The following is a 25,418-nucleotide window of genomic DNA, read 5'->3' on the forward strand; positions in this document are numbered from 1 at the left end:
AAGGAAAGAGCAAAATCTGAAACAAGAATACAGGAACGGATTACAGGAAAAGGCCCTGAGAAGAGCTCGGGAGGCACCCACTTCCCCAACCTTGATAATGAAAAAAGCTTATGTGAAACCTTGCTGATTCCCCTAAAATTTGATTTCAGGGCAGGTGAGATTCTGAAAGTTGTTGGGCACTGGTGTTTCCAGAAAGAATTGTTTTGGGGTTTTGGAAAAACTTTCATTTCCATTTTAAAAGGTATATATTAATATAACCATGAAGATAAATGTTGAAGTCTTACCAGGAATTTTCTGGAGTGCAAAATTTTGAGTACTCATGGAAATCATTTCAAATCATTTTTTATCTTGAAAAGTTCCATCATTTTGTTCTCTGTGCTGCCACATAGGGCTCACTGCCTTTGAAACTGAGCTTTGAGCTCTGCCTTCGCAATTTATTCAGCAAAAAGATCCACAGGAGAGCCGGGATTAGCATGCCAGTGGCTGGATCGGGCTGAGGCAATTTAATTGTGCACTCACTGCCTAGCCATGAAGCTGTTTTGTTTTTTTTTGTTTTTTTTTTTTCCTGCAAGATTCAGAGGCAAGGGAAAGGGCAGCAGGCTCACAGGTGTGGAGATTTCCTTGAACTGAAATGCAAAAACATGTATTTTGGGAGGAAAAAAATCGAAAAATGACACAGACCTTCTCATGGCTGGAAGGCAGCAATTGAAAGCAAACTGAATCATGATATGTCTGAGGTGCATGGTAGCTAACCCGATTGTGCTGCAGGAATGGCCCCATACCCATGCAAACATGTAAGCAGTCCTTCTGGGCTACATCCCAGTCCGTTCATGTCCTTCCATCACATTTCATTTCACAACTGGGAGAGTTCAGCATCCACTATGAGAAATTTAGGAATCCTAAGCACAAGAACTGCCCTCAGAGTCTGAATGGCACCTTCTCCTGAAGGTGCAGGATCTGCCCTGGCTGATGGTCAGACTCTGTTCATCCAGAAATTTTACACACATCTCTTAATCACAGATCCCCACATTTTAAAAATAACTTACTGGATAGAAAATATGTTCTAGCAAACATCTTTCCCTTGCTCTTAACTCCATGGCCACATGTGTCCCCAGTCTGATCCACATTAGAGACAGCTATAAGGCACAGGACAGGCAGTGACAACACAGTGAAGAGACCGTTTCACGTGTTTCATTTTTACATGTGGCAATTTTCAAACCACATCTGCAGTCTTTCTACAATTGCAACATATTTTTTCTCAGCTATGGTGCATTTAAATGAGCTCAGTCTTAGCAAAGCAACCAGTCTGCAGAAAATAACCAGCCAGACTGAGCACAAGACCAAGGTTAGCATGCACAAGGTCAACAAGACACTGGTCTCCTGTAAATGTTTAGAATTTAAGTATCACCTTGGGAACAAAAGGGGCTAAAACTACAGCAGAGCTGATCCAGGATGTGTGGGTACTGCAGAGGCTGCAATTTAAGTCCATGGTTGTCCCATCCCTGCTCACTCCTGCGCTGTGCAAGCATCTGCCTTGAAACCTGGGGGTCAGAACTGCCTTGCATTTGCTTCCTAATCATGAGTTTGAGCTGGGGTTTCCAGAAATGAAATACTAATGATTAACAATTGATTAGTACAACTGCATCAATCTCAGGTGATTATGTGGAGAAGTGATTGCAATTTGCACTTTTGGATTGCTTACGAAGACACCTGTTTTTAACTCCCATTGTTTTGGTTGTGTCATGACGTTCCCCCTGCCCCCCTCAATACTAATGTGAGAATTTCTACAGGCGTCTTCGGTTCTGAGGGGATGCAAATTGCACTTTGCATTTTGATTTACCAAGACAACTGATTTCCTTCTTCTAAATCATTTCTTAGAAACATACGAAATTCCTACTTTCACTTGCCATCTTGCGAACGGCTCGTCACCGGCCACAAAGTGCACAGCCTCTGTCTCTGTGATGTTCAGGAGAGGAATTTGGCAATCAACAGCCTCAGAGCTGAGAAAATCTGCTCGTGTTGTTTCTTGCTCTCTTGATATCCATTCGCCATTGAGATGCTACAGTAAAACAGAAGGAGAGTGCAGAAACTGAAGGCTCATATAAAGCAATTCCAGTTGTCAACATATGTTTATATTTCTAATTATTAATATAAGGAATTTACAGATGGTTTATTAAAAGAAGTGATGTTCCTGTAACCACAGTAAAAAGCAAGCCATGGTCCTCTATGCATGCAAGTGGCCTGTTGATTTAGGAAGGGCTGCAGCTTGTGTTTTGGATGAGCAGCTGGGACGAGACAGGTGAATGTCCTGGAGCAGCACTGTCTTTGCTCCTAGGGCTCTGCAGCCAGCTTGTGCACCTTCTGGCTCCTTCAGGTAATGTCTGCTACTTAGCAAGGTTGGCCACATAAAACATCACTGCTTTTTTAGAGCCTACACAGTCATAAGTGGGCAAGGTAGGCAAATCTCAGCTGTGTCTTGTTAGTAATGAATGGCAATCAGGCTGAATGTCTTTTATGAGGTGGATTTATGAGATGAATCCAACATCTTATGTCTGTGTGTGTGGATACTCCAAATAATTCGGTCCAAGAATTGCCTGTGTGTAGTTGTTTATAACAAAATTATAGTATGAACAGAAGAGATGGGTTTAGTAGTTATTAGAACTTCTGACTTGGTATTGAACCATGAATAAGAAAATTCACATAGGAACCTCTAACTGTATTGAGGAAGCCTTGTATTTAACCGCAACACTTAGCATTCAGATGAGTTTAGGGAAACAACCAAGCATACCCATTGCAGATGCACAAAATGAGAAATAATATTGTGATTTCAAGCTTCACTGGACTACAGTGCAGCTGAACCAAACAAGAGTTAAACAAAACCCCACGGAACAAATTGGCAGGAAGACACAGCTTTGAATTTCTAAGGAATCAGTCCTGGAAAGGGCAGAACTGCTTCATCTCCCCCCAGCTCATGGCAAACACATTGGCAATGGGATCTCTAGGTATTCACATCCTGCTGCAGCAGTGACTGGCACTCAGCACCGTTCAGGGTTTAATATAAACATGTCAAAGTCTGACCATAGCACCAATAATTGATGAGTCCATGGGAAGATGCTTACAATTAGCCTGGTAACCTCACAGTGCAGGTTGGGGGAATCTGTGAAGCCGAAGCCGAATACCCGGGTCCTGGTGCAGTCCGAGGTACGGATGTCGCAGAGGCCCCCATTCTCCAAGCCCGTGATTTCCAAAGCTTGCTCTGAAAAGGGGAGATAGATATAATGCTTTAGAAACTAACACATGCAATTCCCTTCTGCTTTATCAGAGATGGCATGGTTGTCACTGTTCCTGGGTTTGTTTCATTTCTTTTTGTTGGGTTGTTCTCCTGCAAATTTCTCTTGGGAAGAGGAACAGCAGTTGTCAAACTGGAAAGCAGCAAACCTCCATTAAGCAATTGCACCGTGCACCAAATACTGCAAGCTGGGCATTATACAGCTTGTGGGATCAATTACAAAGTTGTGGCTTCATGATAAAATGCCTTCAGTGGTAATGCTTTTGCTAACAGGTGAGCAGGAGGAGCGCAGCTGGGAGGACAGGGTGTCATGACATAGGTTGGAAGAACATGAAGGTGGGCAATGGAAGTGTCTGAAGACAGCCGTGCCACCAGACTCCTCATAAGGTGGAAGAGCTGTGTAAAAGACATTCCTTTTTTCTAAAGCTGTGGATGTAATAAAATCAATGGTCCTCAAAGGAATGCTTGCTTTGAGGGTTAAGTCTTTAATGTGTGACACTCAGCTCTGTGCAGTGTCAGCATGAGGATTGTGCACCACCTAAGTTTCACTTAGATCCTATTTTTGAGGCTTTAAGTAGGCCTTAAGTGATGTACAGCCTGTGCTGTCCCCCTTACAAGGCTGAATCTCACCCATTACTGTTTTTAAAACGTTTTATGATTCTCAGGTAAATTTTCATTTCTGTTCTGTCATGCTTTGGGTATTTATCATTTAAAATTGCTCATTGCTTTCATGTTGGGGTAATTTTTGCAGTCAAAATGCAAGTTAATTGAATGGCAGAATTCACATCTTCAGCAAAAATGTGATTGGGTAGATGTTTGCATCAGCACAGATACTTGGATAGCACAACACTCAGAAGGTCTCTAACATCCTCCAACAGCCAGTCAGGATCATGGTTTCATATTGTCCGTGGTAATATTTGTAGCTGTAACGGTCAGGAGAAGCCACTATGGTGACAATGCAAAACAGAAGATTTCCTCCTTCTTTCCTGAAAATACTTAATAGCAGGGACATAACCAGGAGCCCTGGGAGGCATGTTATGCACCAGCACTGTGTACTGCAATCTATTTTCTCTACTCCAGGATAAGTAGAAGCTGCAAAGTTTTTCCAGTTCCCTGTCCCATCACCATTGCTCTGGAAAAGCAATAGTACCCATCAATTTTCTCTGATCTTTAGCTTATCTAAACCAGAAGCTCTGTGTCACCTATTATTTTAATGGTACATTGGCTCAGTTCTGATTCAAGGGGCAAAGTGCCCTTAGCTGAGATGAAAACCTTCCCCAGTACCTCGCTGTTCCTTTAGGGCTCTGCCATTTAAGCTGTAACTAGGATGAATGCTGTTTAAACATTGCCAAATTGCAACCCATAACAACATCGCTGCATGACCCATTTTTCCAGAGAAAGGAAGGAAAGCAACATAAATGTGAAAAATAGTGAAAAGATTTTTTTCTGTATGTCTGAAATGTTGAATTGCTTTTATTTATTTATTTATTTATTTTGGTTAAAGATTTTATTGCAGCAGTATTAGAAGCACTGCTGAACACTTTGCAATATTTACAAGAAGAGAAATGGTTTACAGCTTACCAGCATTCATCAGTTAGTTGTGGATTCCTGTAATGTACAAAAATATTAGTCAGATGTAGTGAATAGTTTTGATAAATTGCCTTCTTCTGTGGTTAGTGCATAAAAATAATAATAAAAAAAGCTTCATTATGTTTTTCATGAGATTTTAATAGCTCCCCCCACTAGTACTGAGGTAGCTCAGATTGCATTAACATTTTCATTATCATTGCAGATTTTCAAGCTTCCGTGGGTGAAGTAAAATCCCGTAACTTGGGAGCAAGCGAGGCACAGGAGCAGCTTCCTGCAGCCATTCCTCTTCCAGGGCCATGCTTTCAGGCTGGTTTTTCCTTGATGAGCCCTGCATGCTGCCCACAGGGTTTCTTACATCTTTATGTGCATCCTGGCACTACTGTGACACTGCTGTGTTGGGGCCAAGGCAAAATTACCCAACTTCAATGCTCTTTGCAATGACTTACAGTATCAGCACGTTTCATATTTTCTTCACTCAAACCGTGCCGTACACACTTGTGTGCAGCATCTTTAAATTGATCTAAATCTGGACAAAATACATTCCCTTATATGCTGTGGGTATCTTCTCTCAAGATTGGCTGTATTGTGGGTCAATCAGGATGAAAACTAGATTATTTTTTTCTGGTGGAAGGGGTGAGAAGTTCATGGAAGAAAAAAATCACTGTGTATTTCTGTGGTTTGATAAAGGTGATCTTTTCTTTGAGTGGGCTTTTTTCTGTTCCCTCAGCCATCTGTTTCCAGACATTTTCATCTGGGAGTGCTCTAAAAGGGGTAATAAGCAGTGCGGTGGTGTAGGAGACCACATTTATGCTAATTCTTTATTCCTTTATTTCTGATGTGGTGGTGAGAAGCTGGTGGAGTCCCCGTGGGGATTTTTACAAAGGGTTTGTGTGGAGAGTGCTGGAAAGAGAGGAAGGAGAGGGAGAAAATCTGATGGAAAGGGAAATTTTATGGCTCATTTTAAAACAAATGGTTACTAAAGTTCAGACTTCAGACCTTGGTATAGGCAGTACTCCACTTTAAAAAAAATGTTCATTAGTTTTAATCTAACTCTTTTTTGAAAATGAGATAACATTTAATGGATGTAGGGATTTTAAGCGTTTATTTTAACATGGTTTTCTGTCTGTCTTTCACTCTGTTATCCGTTTTTGGCATATATGAAACCATTTCATCCACATGTGAAAGAGGAAACATCAATGGCATTAACTTTGGAAAACTCTGGCAGTCGGTTGCTGGGTACTCACCCATATATTCCTGCTGTTGCTGGGGGAAGCACAGCCAGAGCTCTGCTGTTGCTCCTTGCTTCCAGTGTTAGGGAGGGGAAACTATTAAGCTTATGCATGACATATGCTTGAGGGAAACAGAGGTAGGCGTGTGAAAGGAAATATTAGAGAACCTAAAAAAAAAAAAAAAAAAAAAAAAGTAGAAAAAGAGCTGCAAGTAGTTCAGAAAAAAATGATGAGGAGGAAGACGGAAGCAGAGGAGAGAGCTGGGAGAGCTCACAAAGGTGAGAGTAAGGGCAAAAGTGCAGGTGCTCAGAGAAACTGGAGGTCATGGAGACATGGGAACTGATGTGTGATTTCTGTGGTGGGGCAAGCTAAAGAGGTAGGAGACAGATCTGCAGGAAATCAGGTGGTGTACAGAGCAAGTTAGTGCAAAGTATGACCTGTTTGAACATAAATAATTTATCTTTAGAGGTATGAATGCTGAAATATAATCTGGAAGAGATACTCCTCCTTGTTTTCTCTGTATGGCCTATAGGCCAAAAATGTGCTTTGAATATTACTGCTAAATAAAGAAACAAAGCTAAGGGTAGCACTGGGACTGAGATGGATTTAAAAAAGCACAGTCATGTTACAAAGGAGATTTTAAGAAGCTGTGTGTTCACATTCACTAGCTCAGACATGGGTACCTTGAAGTATTTCTAATGCCTGGTGTGCACACACAGAGTAACCACCCCTGAAATGCAGCTCTTGCCTGGTAGACACATTAGGACACTGTGAAAAACAGCTGGAGATGTTGGAGAAATGTAAAAGAAAATACCAGTTTTTAATTAAACTGCCATGGAACAAGAAGGAGAGAGGACTTTGTGCTTAAATGTTTCATCTAATAGGTCTCCGATATCTTGGGTAATTAAAGAGAGGTACAGGTTCAATCCCAGTTGGTTTGTAATGTTTGCTGCATGCCTCCCTCATGAAGCAGGGAGCCCACCCAGTCCCACTGCTTCACCCACAGAAGGAGTTTGCAGGAAGGATCAGTAAGTTCAGAGCTGCTGGCAGTGCTGACAAAGCACATTCTTTCTGGAAGCATTTACATGAGTCAAACTTGAGAAGGAGCACAGGCTACATAATAGACTTAAAAAAAAAAAAAAACAAAAAAACAAAAAACAAAAAAAAAAACAATGCATAAATACACAATTTGTTTTATAGGTATTTGTTATAGCATCTTATATCAATAATATGTATGCACAAGCATGGAAGCGAAATGTAGACATCTGACACAAAATCGAGAATTTTATAAAACTACACTTACTGAAGTCTTAGTGATGGATAGATACAGTTTATGTCTGGTTTCCACTTTTCAATAGAAATATATTCTAGCACAAATAAACATTCTTCTGCAGTGTTTGTGTAACTTTGGGCTGGACCAGCAGAACCAAAATGAAAACTGGCAATAAATTTGTTTAGATAAAGAGAAGGGAATAGACTGCCTTACTTTTCTTGGTTGGGGTGGTAAATAAGCAACCGAGGTCATGAAAAGCAAATCAAGCACCAGATCATAATAAGCATTTGGTATGGCTGTGTGAAATAAAAAATAAAAAAATTGTCTGTGTTAATAGTCCAATACAATATTTATAAAGCAGGATATGGTTTTTAGAAACATGTGAGTGCAGACAGACCAAGCTCACTTTGCTTGGTCCTGATGTGGCTGGTTCCAAGCCAGCCCTGTGCTAGAAATCATCTTGCTGTCTGAGCAGGCTCTGTGCCAGAGATTGCTGGAGTGGCTGTGGACACCTGGCTATTGCAGCCCTGAGGGTTCTGGGTCAGGGCTGACTGATGTTCAGTTATCTCGCAGCTTGGACAGAGTCTGAATCTGCTTCCTTTCAAACACATGAATAAATATTGCATTTATTTACTGTGTAGGGTTATTACAGCAATCATATCCACAACTGCTGAATGCATTACTCTGGAATTCATGGTGTCCCTAAACCAAAGCTCATTTGAAATGCCTCCCTAAGAAAAAAGGGCTAGCAATTTTATGCTTTTTTGAAGGCTTTTAGCACATCAGTGACCTCTCTGGCTTCCAGATGAGGTGTTTGTCCCTGCTTCCAAAACCAGTTCTCAGCACGACAATATTTTGGGTCGTGCTGGATGGCAATGAAAGGTAGCCAAGACCTGTTATCTGAAAAGAAAAGTGAGTCCATTCTGAAAGTCATTCTCTTGTAAATGTAACATTTGACTAAATCTCCATTTACCTGCCAATCTTTCAACTAACCAAGCTAACCTTAAAATCTTCTGGTTTTCCCATGTCAAACCAGCAATCAGTGTCAGACACCTCAGTGAGAGCAAGAGTAAACCCTGGCAGAGTATGGCAAAGGTGTTTTGCAAGTACTTTAACTCACTGCTTGCAAGAAATGGACAGGCTCAATTTCACACTGAAAGAATCACTGTGCTGCAACAATATGGTAGATTATTTTTGCTTTAGAAAGCTCACTATGACATTTTATGTCTATTTGATATCTTCTATTTTTAAAAGGCTTACTAGCAATTTACTTCAGCAATAGAAGGGGAAGAGAAGTTAACTATAGAATATTGCCTCTTTTCTAGATAGCCCTGACGGGTGGTAAAATATAAGATTGGATTGCACATTCACAGTGCTTACTGTCCTACCTAAAGCAGATCTCATTGTCAGTCACTTGAAGACACTTCAGAGCAGGACCCCGGGCAGCAGTGCTCCACGTAATAGCTGCAGTGATGGAACTCCAAGGGATTTGGGCAGGTGTCATCATGGTCCTTATGCCCATGCTAGCACCCAACTGGTTGTTTTTAGTAATTTGTCCATCTTTACATTTACTGAATCAGAGGGAGAGCTGGTTGTTACGAACAGTTTTTTATCCACGGTTGCTTGAATATTCTGCGCTGGTAGATTGTGGGTTGTTTATACAAAATAAAGCACAGTATAAAGAAGTTTCTACTGAATTTTTGCTTTAGGTCAATTTAAATCATACCTTTTAACATTTAGTAGGTTTTACCTCTATAGCTCATAAACAGACTTAAATTTGTTATTTATTGTGTGTACGTGTGTGTGAGTATTTGAAGAAAGAGGTTGTTTGTTCAGAGCTTTTTGTTTTGTTTTGGATTTAACAAGATTTAAGGCTGAAATTTCCTGCAGTGCCTGAAAACAGCATGGTGTAAAGAAGTTATACACATGCATCTGGATTGCCTGGCTTTGGTCAGTTTAAATTAAACCTATAATTTTGTAAACTTTTCTAGCATTTAATTCTATATATTTCAGAAAATGGTTTTGTTTTGCTACATGTTTCACTGAACTGCTCTCACTGCTTTGCATTAAAGCAAATAAACTAATCACCAGAAAAGACTAATCTTCTTGATCTGATTTGCAGGAAATGGTATGGATCACTGAGCATGCAACCTTCCATGTCCCTTACCATGAGGATTTGGTATCCTTTTAAAATGCTGTTTCTATTGACTTTGTAGCTATCAAGCTAATAGCACTCTTCCAGCTCAGCCAGGTCTGTGCTTTGAATGGAAAGAACTGGGAGCTAAACCAGTAGATTAAGGCTGATATTGATGTTTGTTTTTTTTTTTCCAGATGTGTTCATCACATCTGCACTATCAAAAAGTGAACTAAAATGGCTATGAAAAGAAGAAAAGCTTCAAAACTATCATGAAGCTTGTCAATTCCTGAGAATTACCCACAAAACTCTAGGCAGAAATATGTTTTATGTGAGAGGAAAAGCCTGTCTCCATCCATATAAAATAGAGTACAGGGGTGTCAATCAGGGGATATCAAAGATAGGTTGGGCTAGGTTCAAATCTTTTTTTCTTTTAGTTTTTAATTATGCTTCTTTTATAAAGCTTGTATTTTTTAAACAGCAACCCTTTATATTATTATGTCGTAACAAAACATTTTGTTCAGAGATTCATAAAATATGTTCTTAAAATACAACAATGTTCTTAAAATATGTCAATGGTATTTTCAAACACAGGTAAGTCCTACATTCAAAATATTATGTTTGAAAATTTCATAGTGAGTCACTTCACAACTTTGTTGTTTATTCATTTTGCCTTTATAATTATGCCCACAAATACTACCTTTGTTTCTAGCCTGAAAAGAATATATTGGAGTTAATTTTTAGAGTCCAAATATACAGGAACTAGTTGTTTAAATAACTTAATTTATATAGCATGCTATTATTAGCATTAGTTCATAGCTTGTTCATAATTAACTTAGTAATTTACGTAGTAGTAGTGGTTAAAAGATGAAGATCATGCCTCTGTAGATGTCTGGGAGAAAGAAATGGTGTGTTTTCTAAATAAACATTTTAAATGTATATTTTTTTTGTTTCCCTCGTCCCTAGGTTCACCTAGGAAAAAGCTGGATAACTGAAGCCAATTATATTTTGAATTATTTAATATGTGTTTTCATATTTATTCTTTATCTATTTTCCAAGATGATCAGGCAAGCTGAGGAAAAAATGATACTATGTGGAGATAATAACTCTCAAAATCATGGTTTCAATTTTCAAGTTATATAGAAACTTTTTTTTTGCAAAGCATTGACATCTCAGTGAAAATTCCTTCACTTTTTTAATGTCATCTTGAAGGAAGTAAGAATTTTATCATAATGTCCCTAATATCTAGGTAAAGAATTCAATCCCAGTGACATGGAAGCAGTGTACTAACCGTTTCATGTGATAGATCTGCATGAAGTGCTTTACAGAAATTATTACTGAAGAAAAGTGTATTTGACAGAAACAGTTGTATCAACTTCTAAACTAGAATCTAAAACCACTGCCTCACTTACTGTCCAGCTGTTACCAAATTAACAAGCATATATTCAGGGGAACATGGTAGGCATGGACATAGGAAATTTTCAGACCTCCTCCTTCAGTTGGCTAGATAAGAAAACTCAGAATTGTGGGACAGATAAGGCAATAATCAATATGAGCAAAAAGAGAAAAGGCACATTTATGAAAAGAGACCCTTTTCCTTGATATCTTTTTCTTGATAATATAAGTAATCAAAACTAATAGTAATGGTGACTTTGCCAACACTTCATCCATAGAAGTCAATGGAATTATTATAATTAATTAAGATATTTAGACAATTAAGGACTACAACTTAAGCCCTGTGATTTAAGAACCCCCCCCCCCCCACTTATTATTTGAAAAGAAAAAAGCTTTTAAAAGAATAATAAAATAATAACGTTTTAAAATTTCCATCTTTTTGTAGTAAAAGTACTTTCTTTTGGCCAGAAAAGTTTAATAGTAGTAACTATAGTGTTCACTTCTCTTACAAGCATGTTTGATGCATCTTTTGAAATATAATTTTGAAAAATTGACACAATTAGTTGTTAAAACATACATGTATTGCATTCTCACTGCCATATAACGTGATTTGCCAAATCAGCCAAGAGCTTGTTTGTGGATATTTGCTTATTTACTAATCTAAAGACAAATTTAGGAAAACAACAATACAAACAAACGAAACTAATCATTCAATGCCTGTAAAGAGGATCAGATAGAAATTCCATAGTTTCAGGTATGTTTCTATTTCTGAGGTGCATATGGTGATGTCAATTGCTGTAGTTCTTCCCTGAAGATCTCATGCCAGCACTGCAGGCCGGTGAGTAGAGACAGAGGCTACCACCTCTACATACACCAAGTAGTATGTTACTCTGTAGCTATCTTAGTGATTTAAAAAATTAACTGCTTTGAAAAGTCTAGTATGCATTTTATTCTATGTATAGTCTAATTTATGCATGGAAAACTTATATTGACCCAAAACATCCTAATGGCTCCTTCTGCACTGTTGTGATGTATCATGCTGACAAAGCACATATTACATGTGTTGAGAAGTAACCATTTACCTGACAGACTAACAGCCCTTAAATAATCATTATGGCACCATGATCTGGAGTTTAAAGACTGCTGAACTGATAGAAGTGGAAGAAACATATTTATTACAAAGTCAATATGTTCACATGCAAAACCTCAAAAGCAGATGTTTGACTTAGAGGACTCAAATACTCTGTCCCCTTTCATCTGAGGATCTCAAAACAATTTAAATCCTATCTTTAAATGGCTCCCGTATGTTTCATCCTCAAAAAATAGGAATTATTCTTAGAAATCAAACACAATTGTATAAACATCAAGATTTCTACATGTATAGTACTTATCTCATGAAGTCCCTGTCTTAGGACAGTAATAGCAGACCTTGTGCTGCTACTCAATATAATTTTATTTTAAAGTATTTTGTGCTTTAATTACAACATACGAAGAAATCCAGACAGGGCTATACAATCATCCTAAAAATAACAGGATAAAAAATTCATGTATCGGCTGTTTTGGATAGGTATAAGGCACCTGCTTGGTTGTGGTTCACAGCTCTGAAAATGCTCTTGGATTCACAGAACTTCCTAGTAAAAATACCCTAATAGGCAGATACCTATTTTGATATGATAGTGGTATACCTGTAAGCATGATAGGTAAGCATTAACTTCCCATCTTCTCGCTATACTTTTTGCTCACTTTTTTCTTTGCTGAACTTTTCACATAGAAATTTAAACTTCAAGTGTCATTACTTCACTGAAACTAATTTGTCCTTATTATTCCTCATTACCTTTTATCTTGTAATTGCTCTTTAGAGCTTCATACAATCTGCATATTACATTCCTCTATGTGTGCTTTTCTAGTCCTGATTTATTTATTTTTTTATAATCAACATGGTCAATATATACAAATGGTAAGCACCAACCTGATTTGCTATCCACAGTAATTGGATTCTGCATTTAATTACAGGTGGTAATGACATTTTAAGCACCTTATACAGGTGTTGGGGGGTTTTATGAAATGTTAAGCAACATTAAGAAAGTCTAAGCTTCTGGAGCATTGCCAAATTTCAGAGGTGCCTTTCAACTCCAAATTGCAGTTTTCATGGGAGGATAATTATAGCTCTGGCCACCTGGACCGCTCCTGCTGGAGGCAGGCAGAGAGGGGGAGTACAGCTCTCTTCTCTCTTTCTCCATTTTTTCCTTGTAAAATATTCCAAATGTGCTATGGGTTGTATTCTGATCCCTAAAAATACTGCATTGCCATGTTTTCTGTGTATGTGTGTGTGAGGTTGTCAAAACCAGTGGTAGAACACATTGTTATGTATTGGCAGTGTAGCTGAGATTGGGTGACCTTGGAAAAGATACTTGAATTATATTGATGGCCTCCTTGATCTTGGGGGAGGTTTAATTCATGTATAAAAATCCAGCCTAAGAACATTAGATGAAGATTTGTTTTGGAGCTAATGGGAAAATATATGGCCAGAAAAGGGAGTTGCCTTCTCATTCATTATTCATGTAGCTTTTCCTGGATAGTAACTATTTCCTAATAGTGGAATTCAAATATTAACATTCCAAAATCAATATTCATTTTTTTTTTTTCTGTTTCTTAGGTCCTGTCTTTTTAAAAGAAATCAAGAGAAGCAGCAGTTTTATATGTCCTGCAGAAACCTAATTTGGGTCTTAATTTCTACTCCTTTTCTTCCCTTCCTACAGAATGTGTGCTTATTAGCAAAAAAGCCTAAAGGCTTATCCTGCTTGTGCTTGCACAGTGATGACTGCCTGCACACTGCCGGACAGGTCAGGATGCCCGAGCTGTCAGTTAGGAAGCTCAAGCTGTTCCTGTTAGAAGATGCGGCTTTATTTCTGAGATTAATCTTAATTCTTTATCTCTAATAGCATTTTCTGGTGTGAAATCCTGGCTTTAGTGACGCCAGCAGGACTTCAGCTCTGAGGACATCCAGTCTTTTGAACTGTTGTTTAAGAAACACATCATTATTCTATGATACCATAGTACTTTTGCTTACAAATTGGTGTTACATCACACGCTGTCTGTGGAGGACATTTCTGCCAGTGAAATGTAAAAACAAGCAGATATCTTAAAAGATTGTTGCTGATAAAACTCTAAAATCAAGAACAGCTAAAGGTGAAGCTCACACTTATGTGTTTCTTGTCTATACTGAATTAGCTAGCTGACCTTTCTTAAGTATTATAAAGTCCAAGTGATTGGAGTGCCTGAGCTAAGATTTTATTTCTCCTTGTAGGGCATCTGAACTCTGGATGCATTGCTTTGCATTGTATTTCTAAGATCAGGTACTTTTATAGATACACAGTTTCTGTATTGTTACATAGAGAAATTGAAAATATATATTCTACATCACTCAGAAATGAAATCATAAATAGACTGTAATACATGAAGCTCAGTACAGTTCATCACACTGACTCACTCTAGAACATGGCAGTACTTTTCCCTCTCCTTTGTTAATGCTGAAACCAACTTCTCTTGCAGAGTCCCCTCTCTAGAGATTTGCATTTCCCTAAGCCAAAGACAAAGGAGAAAGTTCTGCAAATCCAGTTTGCCAGCTGTTACCTAGTTTTCTTTTAATTTTCTGGGAATATTTTTCTCCCCAGATTTGCTCAAAGAGTACCAAAAGACACATCCTGTTCTCATTTTCTTCTTTATCAAATATGCTTTTGGAATCTAGTATAAAGAATGAAAACTAAATTATCTAAATTAAATTATTGACCCTTCTGTAAGGACATAACAGCATTTCAAATGCTTGTCCCAGAGACTCCTAATGCTGGAGAAGGTTACTTAAGGGGGCTGAATTCTGACTATGTTTTGGACCTCCTTGCAGATCATTGATTTCCAAAAACATTGCAGCCAGCTCAGTTTCCAGGGTCCAAAGCTCTGACTTAGGGCTGTCATAAGGTAAGCATAAAACTTCTGAGGTAAATGAGAAGCTGTGGAGTAATTTGGACTCAGACATTTTTAATGGGCCTCTGTCATTACTTGTGTGAAGAGATGTTCTCTAACATTGAGGTCACAAATACATGCAATATATGCAGAAATAACATTCAAAGATTGTTGCACAGACACAAGATCAAATACTCAGAAGTCAGTAAAAGAGAAAAGATAGTTTTAATCACTGGTATTCACTAAAATCTTGGTGAGCATCCACTGAACATCCTAAGTTAATTTTCAGAGCTCTGTTCCCCAGATGAAGGCAACCTCATTAAACAGGATGACAATCTCCAAACTGTTACTACTGACATTAGGGGAAATTTGCACTGCCTCCTACTCATCCATCATTTGGAAGAGCTGAGAACTGCTTGGGCAACATGCTTTGGGAAGAGTGGAGCAAGAGCAATTTACAGATTCAAAGGTAAATATTTTTCAAAGTGTTTTCTATTTGTGGAAGCCATGTTGCAGAAGATATTTGCAACTCTCTTGATCACTGCTGCTCCCATTTGTAAATATTGTGATATCTTAGGTAAATTTGGTCAGTAAATGATCTTCTTCATTTCTAGTGTCTTCATTTTGGGGGAAAATAACAACAAACCCAGTGAAATCCAGCCAAACAAAACCCAGATTTTTTTACTAAAGAGGATCCCTTCTTTACCAAACAAACTGTCAAAAATGTTGCCAACTGTTTTCCAGATGTTGATGTATTTTTTTCAGTGGTCTGTGGGCAAAAAAAGAAAAACTTAAAAGCTGTATTTACTTAAACAGCTGATTTTTAATCCCAACTTTCCCATTTTAATGAGAAACAGATTGCAAAGTATTTTGAATAAATATTTTCTTTACGAAGTGGAACACACAGTGAATTGCTAAGTAAATTTATTGTCTGCATGAACATTTGGGAAACAGCAGCTCCTCTTGAACACCCTTATTTTCATACCTAAAACAGCTCAGACTTTTCCACAGGTTATAGGGTATATCCCATGGACTGTGCTGCATGTTCAGGGCTTTACCCAGTACAAGTTGGTAGAGAGACTACAAACAGAAAAAATATATATCTGTATTTGGCAGAGAAGATTTTAGCAATTGAAGTGAATTTTACCAGCCTTTATAAAAGTCTGTTATGACATTTTGATTTTTGGTTTTGCTTTTCTTCCATACAAGTGTGTAAGTTCCCATGTATATCCAGGATGTGGAATACAGCATGAGTGATTGTTGTCATCTCTCTGGAGGTGGACTGCTGTTGATGAGAGGGCAGCATATAATCTCATTAGTATGGTAGGAGAAAGGAAAAATGAATGGTAAATATGCACCAGGTCAGGTGCACCCTTGGGAAGACATGTCTGCACATCAGAGTTATCCCACTACCTGTTCCTTCGGAGCAAAATGAATACTGGTGGCTCAACATGGTGATTTCTACTACATTTTGAATTCATGGTTTCTCTTCTGAGCTCTCTTTACTTATCTAGAAAGCATTCTTTTCCTCTTGGGTACTAATTATTAATTTGTTTCATTGGTTTTATTGAATACAAAATAATATTTGTACTTTAAGTCGGTAGAAAATGTTTCACAAGTTTTAGTTAAAAACAAACAAACAAACAAACAAATACAAATTCTTAGTTGCAGCTAGAAAATGTGCACTGCAGCTCAGAGAGGGCTTTGGGAAGGTGACTTTAAGCCACAATATAGAAAATTATAATAAGCTATAATACACAACAGACATGGATCATTTTACCTACTTGAGTCTACTTTTTGACTTGGTAAATGGTTTGGGTGAAGTGCCCTCTGCAAAGGCAGCGTTATACCTCAGAACTTCCTTGCCATGCAATAGCTGAGTGTTTCTGCAATCCCATGCCTATTGGACATGGACCCAAAGTGAGGCAGTTGTCAGGTTATGGATGCAGACACTATTAAAGTCGATGTAATATGAGGTCTATAGAGTGTGCGAGAGAGCACAGTGGTCTGTTGATTTTTACATTAAATATTGCCTTGAAATGTTGGGAAAAGTGTGTGGTAATTTTGGAAAAGGGTCTCCTGTATTTTGTTAAGAAAACTGCAGCAGCAGGGAATGCTAATTTTATTGAAACACTAACAAAGGCATGCCCAGCAAATACTTTATAAATTGATGTGACGTGGCTCTTCTTGGTCCAAAGCCAAGATCACTTCCCTGGGGACCAGGCTAAGCCTGAGGCTGCTATGGCAGGGAGCATGCAACGAAAAATCTCAACATCCTCATGGCAGCTCTCACTCTGTGGAAACCAAATTGGAGGCCAGGAGAAGTGGAGAATAAATCTTTCCAGGGAAGTAGTGCTGGAGAGGGGAGGAGGGTGCTGGGAGTCTGTATCTTGACCAAGGCAGAACTAGGAACTCTTTGGAAAACTGGAGTCAATAGTTAGATTTATTTTGAACTCCAATAAACCATACTCCCAAGAGAGAAGAGTTTTGAAGCAAAGACCAACCACGTCATTGTCTTCAATGGGAGAAAAGTGAAGTAAAAGCAGTGAGAGACATGAAGCAGTCAGACCAGTGAGCAATAACAGGTCATTTGCCAAAGCTGATGTATCATTTCCCATTCCTCACTCACCATGCAGTCTCAGGCCATGTTCTGGGCTCTGGCCCTGTTTATAGTTTATGTAACAACAAAAAGACAAGGTGCCATTACTTTTTAGTTGAAAGGTCATACTGAAGTTATTTTCCACTAATCTTAGGGACTTCAGCCGTAGAAAAGCAAAATAAAATTTAAACATCCAGTCTAAGCAACTCCTCTACCCTGACTTGATATTTTTCACAGAGAAATGAAGTTAAACATTGAGTTATATATTGAACAAATACTGCAGAATTGCTCAAACTGCTTCTCAGTCCCTGATGTCAGTTGTTCTCTGTGTGAATGAGAATGAATTTTTCAAAAATTTAGGAAATGTAGAAAATGATCCTATAAATTTTAGCCTGCTATTAAAAAGAAGCAAATGTCAGGATATATTTTACCACTTCAAATCAGTGCACTGACAACATGTTTATTGTGAAGAATGTGGATAATCCTGTCCCAGCTAGTAAATGCCTTGGGTGTATCAGATGTACTGCTGAGCTCCATGGCTGTCTGAGATTTGGGTGCCTCAGCTAAGCCATAAGAGACTGACCCTGGATAGGAGCTTTGCCTGTCCTAAATACAGGATATTGTCCAGTAGCCTAAGCATTGTAGCAAGAGGCTTTCCCCCACATTTGGGATGGATGAAGGAGCACGCCTTGTTATTTCAGCTTAGCTGAAATGTTGCTTCTTAAGCTGCAGGAACCCAACTGTGTGGCTGAGTCTTAAGTACCTTTTTGTAACTTTGAGTTTAAGCTTATGTGGTTTGCTGAGGCAGGGCTTACGTTTTGAAATTAATGCGAACATTTATGTGTGTGCTTAGTTTCAAGCACTTTGAGTACTCACACTGGACTTGGATTTATCCACTGAGGGGCTGAACTGTAAAGAAGAAACAAATCTAGTAGGATAGTCACCTGTGTAAACGTAAGGCAATTCAGAAATATTTGCAGAATCAGGTCTGCAGGTTAAAGTATATTCTGTAACTATTTTATGGCTTTGACAATGTTATCTGTTCATTTTGTCATATATATATATATATATATACATATATAATATGGAGTTTGAAATACATTTCAAATTTTATTCTCTGTTGATGAGGGAGAAAAATAAAAGAAGTATCTGTACAGTGTTAACATGAATATTGACCACAAGGTGAGCAGGACCCTCTTTTTTGTCAGAAGCTTGCTTGTCAGCATGCTGGTGATAGATCAGATGTAAAGAAAATCACTTCTGCAAAACCAATTTGCTAAGGGGCTTGTAAAATCCATTTTTAAAAAGTTACTGAGGCAAAAAAAAAGTGAAGGACCAGCCAACCAGACATTTTGATCAGCTCTTCAAGGTCAAAAACTGATTACTAATTCATCAAATATCTTACTGGTAGCACTGTTTGAAGAGCAAAAAACTCTGTGCAGATGTTCTACCTAATAACTTTAATACCATGGAAAGATGGGTAGGGTAGGAACAAACAGAATTTTTTACTTACTCTTGGCAATGCTACAATCATAGGAGCTGTGGTCTTCAAAGCATTGGCAGCCCAAGTTCGTGCATTGTCCATTGCCGTTACAGAAAGCAGGACACCGGAGAATGGTGAGGATTTCCTCCTGGGTAGCAGATGTCTGGTTTCTGACATGAAACACTTTACCTCTGCTTCTTAGCACTAGTCTTTCACATTCATTTTCCAAAAGTGCTATCAGTGCCCTCACCCAGGCCATGTCATCCTTGAGCTGCAGATCTAAAACGCATATATCAATGGCCTCATCTATTTGCTCTCCAAGGAGAGTCTTACACACCAAGCCAATGGTGGAATTTGCAAGAATTCGGTGGCAAATCTCATGAGCTTTGGCTGAGGTTAGACCGTTGGGAGTAGGCCATCCCAGTGGAAGTTTTGTCCGAATCCCTTCAAAATAATCCTCTGGGAAAAAATAGGCAAAGCTGTCTGAGTCTGTCTGGCTTGGGCTATGCAGTGGGTAAAAGGATGAGTACTCATAGTAGTCTTCTTGCCTTTTTGCTCTCTGTAGCTGTTCTGTTGGCTTGGTAAAGTTAAGGAAACCGTTGTTTTTCATGGAAACATTATGTGCAAGGGCTTTTAATCGCTCCTCGGGGCTACCTCGCTTTTTGACTGATTTAGGCAGATATCTTTGATCAAAAGACTTGGCTGACAGTTTCCCATCATTTCTTAAAGCAGACTCTTTGCCTGAGTGAGTGACAAACTCTGATGTAACATCTAGATACGGGATTGCAGAAGTGTAATCCACATTATCATAATGGCAACCAGGAGATTGAGTCTGAAAGGCATTCGGCGTGTTTACCAAGGACACAGACTTAGTGCTCTCCTTCTGACATCCGCAGTAATTTTTCCTTTGCTTCCCCTCAGAAGGTGCTGGAGTCTTGTCAAATAAACTCTTTCCCGGAGGTATTCTGGTTTAAAAATAGAGGGAGATTAGAGAGAGGAAACTTTCAACAAATTGGTCTACACTGCTAAGTAAACTTCCTTTCCCTCAGGCTGGGGGATGTATAAATTCCCAGTCTAACAATGTACTTAAGAAAATGCTTAAGTTTAATCTCTGTTTTCTTTAGTCATTTCTGTGCTGCCCTTCTTGAGATGTCCTGTAGGTTTTTTAGCACTATATTGGGACTTTTTGGTAACAGATGCTTAAGTGCTTTGCTGGAGCAGTGCCTAAGTGTGGGATGTCACTTTGCAGAACTTTTTCTTAGGTGCAGGTTGCCCTTTGCATATTACACATGAAATAAGGCCTTGGATTTGTCCCTGGTGTGACTCAGATACAGCTTGGAGAATTACAAAAAAGATATATCTGTTTCAAATACTTCATTATGAAAACTTCATTATGAAAATCATCTTTATCCATTTGCCTGGATTTTCTACCAGCTGTTTCCTCTAAGACTTGGATCACACTCTTTTTTTTTTTTTTTTTTTTTTAGTTTTTTAGTTTTTTAGTTTTTCCTTTTTAAAATACATACTTAATTTAATTTTTGGCCTTTAATGGAGCTTTCTTGGAGCTTTTCTTTGGACACAAAGCAGTTTTCTAATGATCATGGGGTTAGGCTATCATGTAAGGTATGATGATTTTTTGTCTCCCTTTTCAATTTACTCCAACTTTAATGATAAATGAACTTCAGTTTGAATAAACAGCAATGACTGAAGTTTCCCTGGAAATTTCATGAGCACAAGATCTCTTATTGATCTTATATGTGCAGTGCAAGAGGCCTGGAGTTTCACAGAAAATGATGCTTCTTGTGTCAATAGCTGGCAACTCTTTATTTCCAAATATGAAATACCACCAAAAATTTAAATTATTTTGGCACCAGTTTTGTCTTGCAGCCAGAGGGTTCAGGAAGGTGAAAGCATTTGTCAACATTTCAGAGCCAAACACTACTGTGGAAAGAAGAATTGACTTTATCCGATTTTTCCAATGTGCGGACACAGCAGAATACAGTGTGGTAAAACAGGATGCCTTTTGTGCTCACAGAAATGCACAAGCTGTTCCGTGCTCAGCACTGGCTTTCCTTCAGTCTTGGTCAATAAAACATGTTTTGCTGATTGAGGAAGTATTGAAGTGACTTCTTGTCCTTTGGACAACACAGCTTTAATTTCCAGTGGGCATCCTGCACACAGTGTTTATCCAGCCCTGACTGGTGGTGCTACCTGAAACAGAGGTGGCTCAGGCTTGCATCACAAATTAACAATAAACCTAAGGCAGCAAAAGTATTTTTTTTTCTTTAAGGGGACACCAGATAAACTGAAGACTAGGTAAATATTAGATAATAAATAAATAAAAATCACATAAAGTAATCCCAAATTGGGACAGAAACTTAAAACACAAATGAAAATTTCAACAAAATGAAACACTTTTACCTTGGTATTTTATTGAAATGAATTGTTTCACTATTTCTATGTGAATCATTTGGAAACCACTGGAAAACCCTGTTCTTCCTCATGGGCACGTACCTCGGTGAGCAAGGAAAGGCCTCCTGTCCTTTGCACAAGATAACTAGATTACCACTCCTCTTGGTTGCCCATTACAACCAAGGAAAAGCTAAAAACAAGTATTTCAGACTGAGTTGAATACTATTACAGAGAGACCAAAAGGAATAGCCGTGCTCCTGATTTCTCAATAATTGCAAAAGGTACAGAAAACTTCTTTTAGCTACTTAAAATACATGTTTTGGAATTCACCTCTGCCTTGTCCAGATGCTATTTAAGGACTGGGAGGATCTGATGTTGCTTTATTGTTTAAAAGATACATTGGAAACCTGCTGTTTTAAACAGATCTGTTTTCAGCTGCTTGAGAGTAGACGGAACCAGGGACAGAGCTGAACTGCCAGATGGTGAGCACTCAGACTAGCTTCAGGTGCTGCAGAAAGCATAGCATGCTTTAAGTGTTATTTAAAATGAAATTAAAAGCTGTGGCTGTAAAATCATTCTCCAGGTTGTGTTTTTTATTGCACCATTTCTCCGTTAGTGGATCAGAGACTGATCCAGTCTCTTCTGGAGGTAACATTAGTCTTTCCATTGGCATTGCTGGTTTTTGAATCAGGCTTCTGAAGGGTGCTTGAGACTCCATCCTTGAGAGTACTGTGAAGTTGAACTTGTCACCCATCTTGCTCTTCTCACACAGCACGAACTTTCCATTCCTTTCCTGAAGTAGCTCCATCATATGTGACAAGTACTAGAAAACTCTTTACTGTTTTATAAGTGAATTCCTGTATGTTCTGCCTTGGCTTCTGATCTTTCAACAAACATGTCTGACCATCTGCTCCCAATGTTCTTGTTAGCCTCTCTTTGGGTAGGCAGAAGTTGGTTGTTGCACCAAACTATTTCTCTAGTTGCCTTCCCAGAAGCAAGTTCTGACTCAACCTCACAATTTTAAGATGTTAGAGAAAGCTGTTGACTTCTAAATAGCACAATTTGTAGCTACAGGTCAAAATTGCCATTAGATAGCCATTATGCAGGCTGGTTGAATGTAACTAGAATATGGGAGAAGTGTTTGTTTATTTTCTAAAATGCACTAGGTCTAAAAAGTATTGCATTTATTGTGTACTAAGTTTCCATGTACAGATTAGGTAATAAATTAAGCTGCGTGTTGACCCATCTAACTGTGGTTTGGGTTTGATCCAGCTGTGCTAAATTTTCATGCACTTGCTCTTCACACATTAAAGAAGAAAATATCATGGCATGAGCTGATCTTGAGAAATCTGCACAGCAGTGTTCACCTTATTTTCTCCCTATCTGTAAGACATAATTCACAAGCAAACCTACACAGTCAAAACAGCCCAGTTCACTTTTGGGAATGCCTTTTAGGTATGTTTAGAGAACATAGAATTAAAATGTGAGCTTCTGCTGGGGACAGGGACAGGGACAGGGACAGGGACAGGGACAGGGACAGGGACAGGGACAGGGACAGGGACATGTCAGAGTGCCAGGCTCCTGGCTTTAGTTCCAGACCATGGAATTTTTTTTGAGCTCACCATCATCATTAACAGAGTAGATATTAACTTTTTGCATGGTACATATATTACCACACTTTGTCAAAATGTAACATTTAATCTATACTCACATATTGCAATTAGTGTTCAGGAATAAAAGAACAAGGGAAATACCAAACCCTTAATTAATCCCTATTGTCAGTTATCTACATTTTCCAGTGCGGGTGAGAACTGTATCTTTTTTTAACAGCTGAGTGGGATCTTAACACAGCTGTTAAGTTGACATCACTTGTGAATATAAACTTCTCCTCAGTAACTGCTTATGTGCATTGTGCTGACTGAAAAATAAGCCACCATGCTGTTCGGATGGTAATGGGCCTCCAGGCTTCCTTTGCTTGATGAAGCAGGTCTCTCTGCCAGGTCATTAGGGGAGTACATAATGAAATTAACGTATCAACATCCCTGGATTTAGTGCTAGAGAAACATCTCCCGGTCTGGGATCCTCTCTCACTTTGTACCTCCACTCTTCTACGAAGTCTTCCTCAGGCACATTGCTCAAGTCGTTGTGACTGATCCCATCAAAGAGGCCACACAAACCTCTGGTGCTGTTGAAGTCACTGCTCGGCGTCCTTACTGTCAAGCCCATTCCCCACTCGCTCACATCAGCTCGAACAAATGCTCCTGAAGGGAACAGGATCTGAAGAGGCAGAAAAAAAAACACAGTGAATTGAAGCCATTACCAGGCTTTTTATGCAATAAAAAATGTCCCTTTTTATAAACAAAGATATCAAGGTAAGACATTGGCAATGCCGGTGGTAATTTAAGATCACTTAGATGCACTATAAATATTTATATGTGCTATTATTTAGCTTGCTTTCAAATTTTACGGTGCTACTGTCTGACAATGTTACATAAATATAAAACTGCACGAGTACTTTCTTTTTAAATTAATAATTACATTCATTGAAGTTTTCCCACTGGTAAGTTACCAGCTAATTTTTGAAGCAACTTCCATGACAATAAGACTACCCTTGTGTCTTTGCCTGGGAAATCATTTCTTTTAGATAAACTGCCAAGTCTGAAAAACAGCTTTCTTCCCTCTGAAAAATCGTTTCATTTTCCAAGGCTGGATTACCCAGAAAATGATTGTGTTTTAAAGTGGATAAAGCAATTTTCTCATTAAAGAACTTCTGGTAGGCTTACACTGACCTTTAAAAGAAAAAAAATCTTGAGGGTAAGACAAAGAACTAGCTGTGTGGATAATGGATTTTTCAGATTGGTGGTCCAACCAAAAAAAAAAAAAAAAAAAAAAAAGAATAAATCTGTTCAACTGAAATGTATTTTTGTTTGTTTGTTTTATTTTTCTAGGTAAAAAGAAAATGATTGTGAAACTGATCCATGCCAAGAGTGGGAGCGAGAGCACTCTATCCTGATAAGTAATCTTACTAGTTTGTTTGATCCAAAACTTGTTGGAAACTTCTCATTACAGTAATTTCAAAATAATTATCTTACTTTTTTTAAGTCACCCCTGGCTGAGAATAATTGATTCAACCTACTAATGCCCATTGCTTTCTTTCCAATTGTTTTTTAGGTCCCTTATAATCTCTTCCAAACCAAATCTATTCATGCTTGTGAGAAGTGTTTAACTTAAATTTGTATTTCTGTTTTGGAATCCAACTTTTGCATTTTGCAATAAATAACACTCTTGTCCATTTTAGTTTCACAGTCCTCATTTCAACAAGGAGAATACTTTTTGTGGAAGCCTGTGCATGCCCTCCTGGTTCAGTTGAGACAAGCAGTAGAGTTCTGCTGACAAAAAGAGCTGTGGACACTGTACAGTCAACACAAGCCCTCTGTGTTTTGACTGGGGCAATCAAAGCATTAGCTTTGGTGAATAATGAAAATCATCAGGTAAAACCAGCTCTCAGAGTACATCAGAAGGTCTTGGTTGTACCTCCACCTTGGCTATAAGTCTCATTTATAAGTAACATTTTTTCTTATTTTTTTAAGGGGATGAGGAGAAAACTCCAATGACTTGATGATTTGATTACTTTTATTTATTTATTTATTGTGGTTGTTTAATAAATAGATCAGGAGGACTGCAGTTGACATAGTGCTGGGTAGCATTTGGTTTCCTCCTTCAGATAAACATGTGCCTTCTAATTAAATGCTTTACTACCAGGAGGAGCATCTCCCACAAGGCTGTCTATAAAATCCTTGCTGTCAGGACTGAATGAGCTGTTTCAGCCTTCTGTACTGCATGGATGGATATTTCCAGGTGTGGATTTCTTTTCAGAGGGCTGCAACCCTTCCTTTCCTACTGCTCCTGGAAGGCAAGCCATCTGCCACAAAGGACCTACCAACAGCCCATGTTTTCCTAAATCACATGGATGTAACATTGCTGATTGGGACGGTGAAGAAGATTTTTTTGAGACCTAAGCTTAGAGCGATAGGTAGTAACAGGCTGCTGAAAG

General features: G+C 38.5%; 1 protein-coding gene across 1 annotated transcript in view; it reads right to left on the reverse strand.

Annotated features, from left to right (window-relative positions):
* LOC309879768 (von Willebrand factor D and EGF domain-containing protein-like) overlaps positions 1 to 25,418 on the reverse strand; it is a gene marked incomplete at its 3' end in the record, with an annotated part of 170,210 nt that overhangs the window by 71,010 nt on the left and 73,782 nt on the right. Inside the window, exons 10-13 of the mRNA XM_082763946.1 lie at positions 23,463 to 23,641; positions 18,983 to 19,917; positions 3,120 to 3,256; positions 1,898 to 2,059 (exon numbers count right to left, since the gene is read on the reverse strand). Coding sequence (XP_082620072.1) covers positions 1,898 to 2,059; positions 3,120 to 3,256; positions 18,983 to 19,917; positions 23,463 to 23,641 — 1,413 coding nt within the window. The remainder of the gene's footprint in view (positions 1 to 1,897; positions 2,060 to 3,119; positions 3,257 to 18,982; positions 19,918 to 23,462; positions 23,642 to 25,418) is intronic.

The sequence above is a fragment of the Aythya marila genome (assembly GCF_965140915.1).
Source record: "Aythya marila genome assembly, chromosome: 6".
Lineage (NCBI taxonomy): Eukaryota > Metazoa > Chordata > Aves > Anseriformes > Anatidae > Aythya > Aythya marila.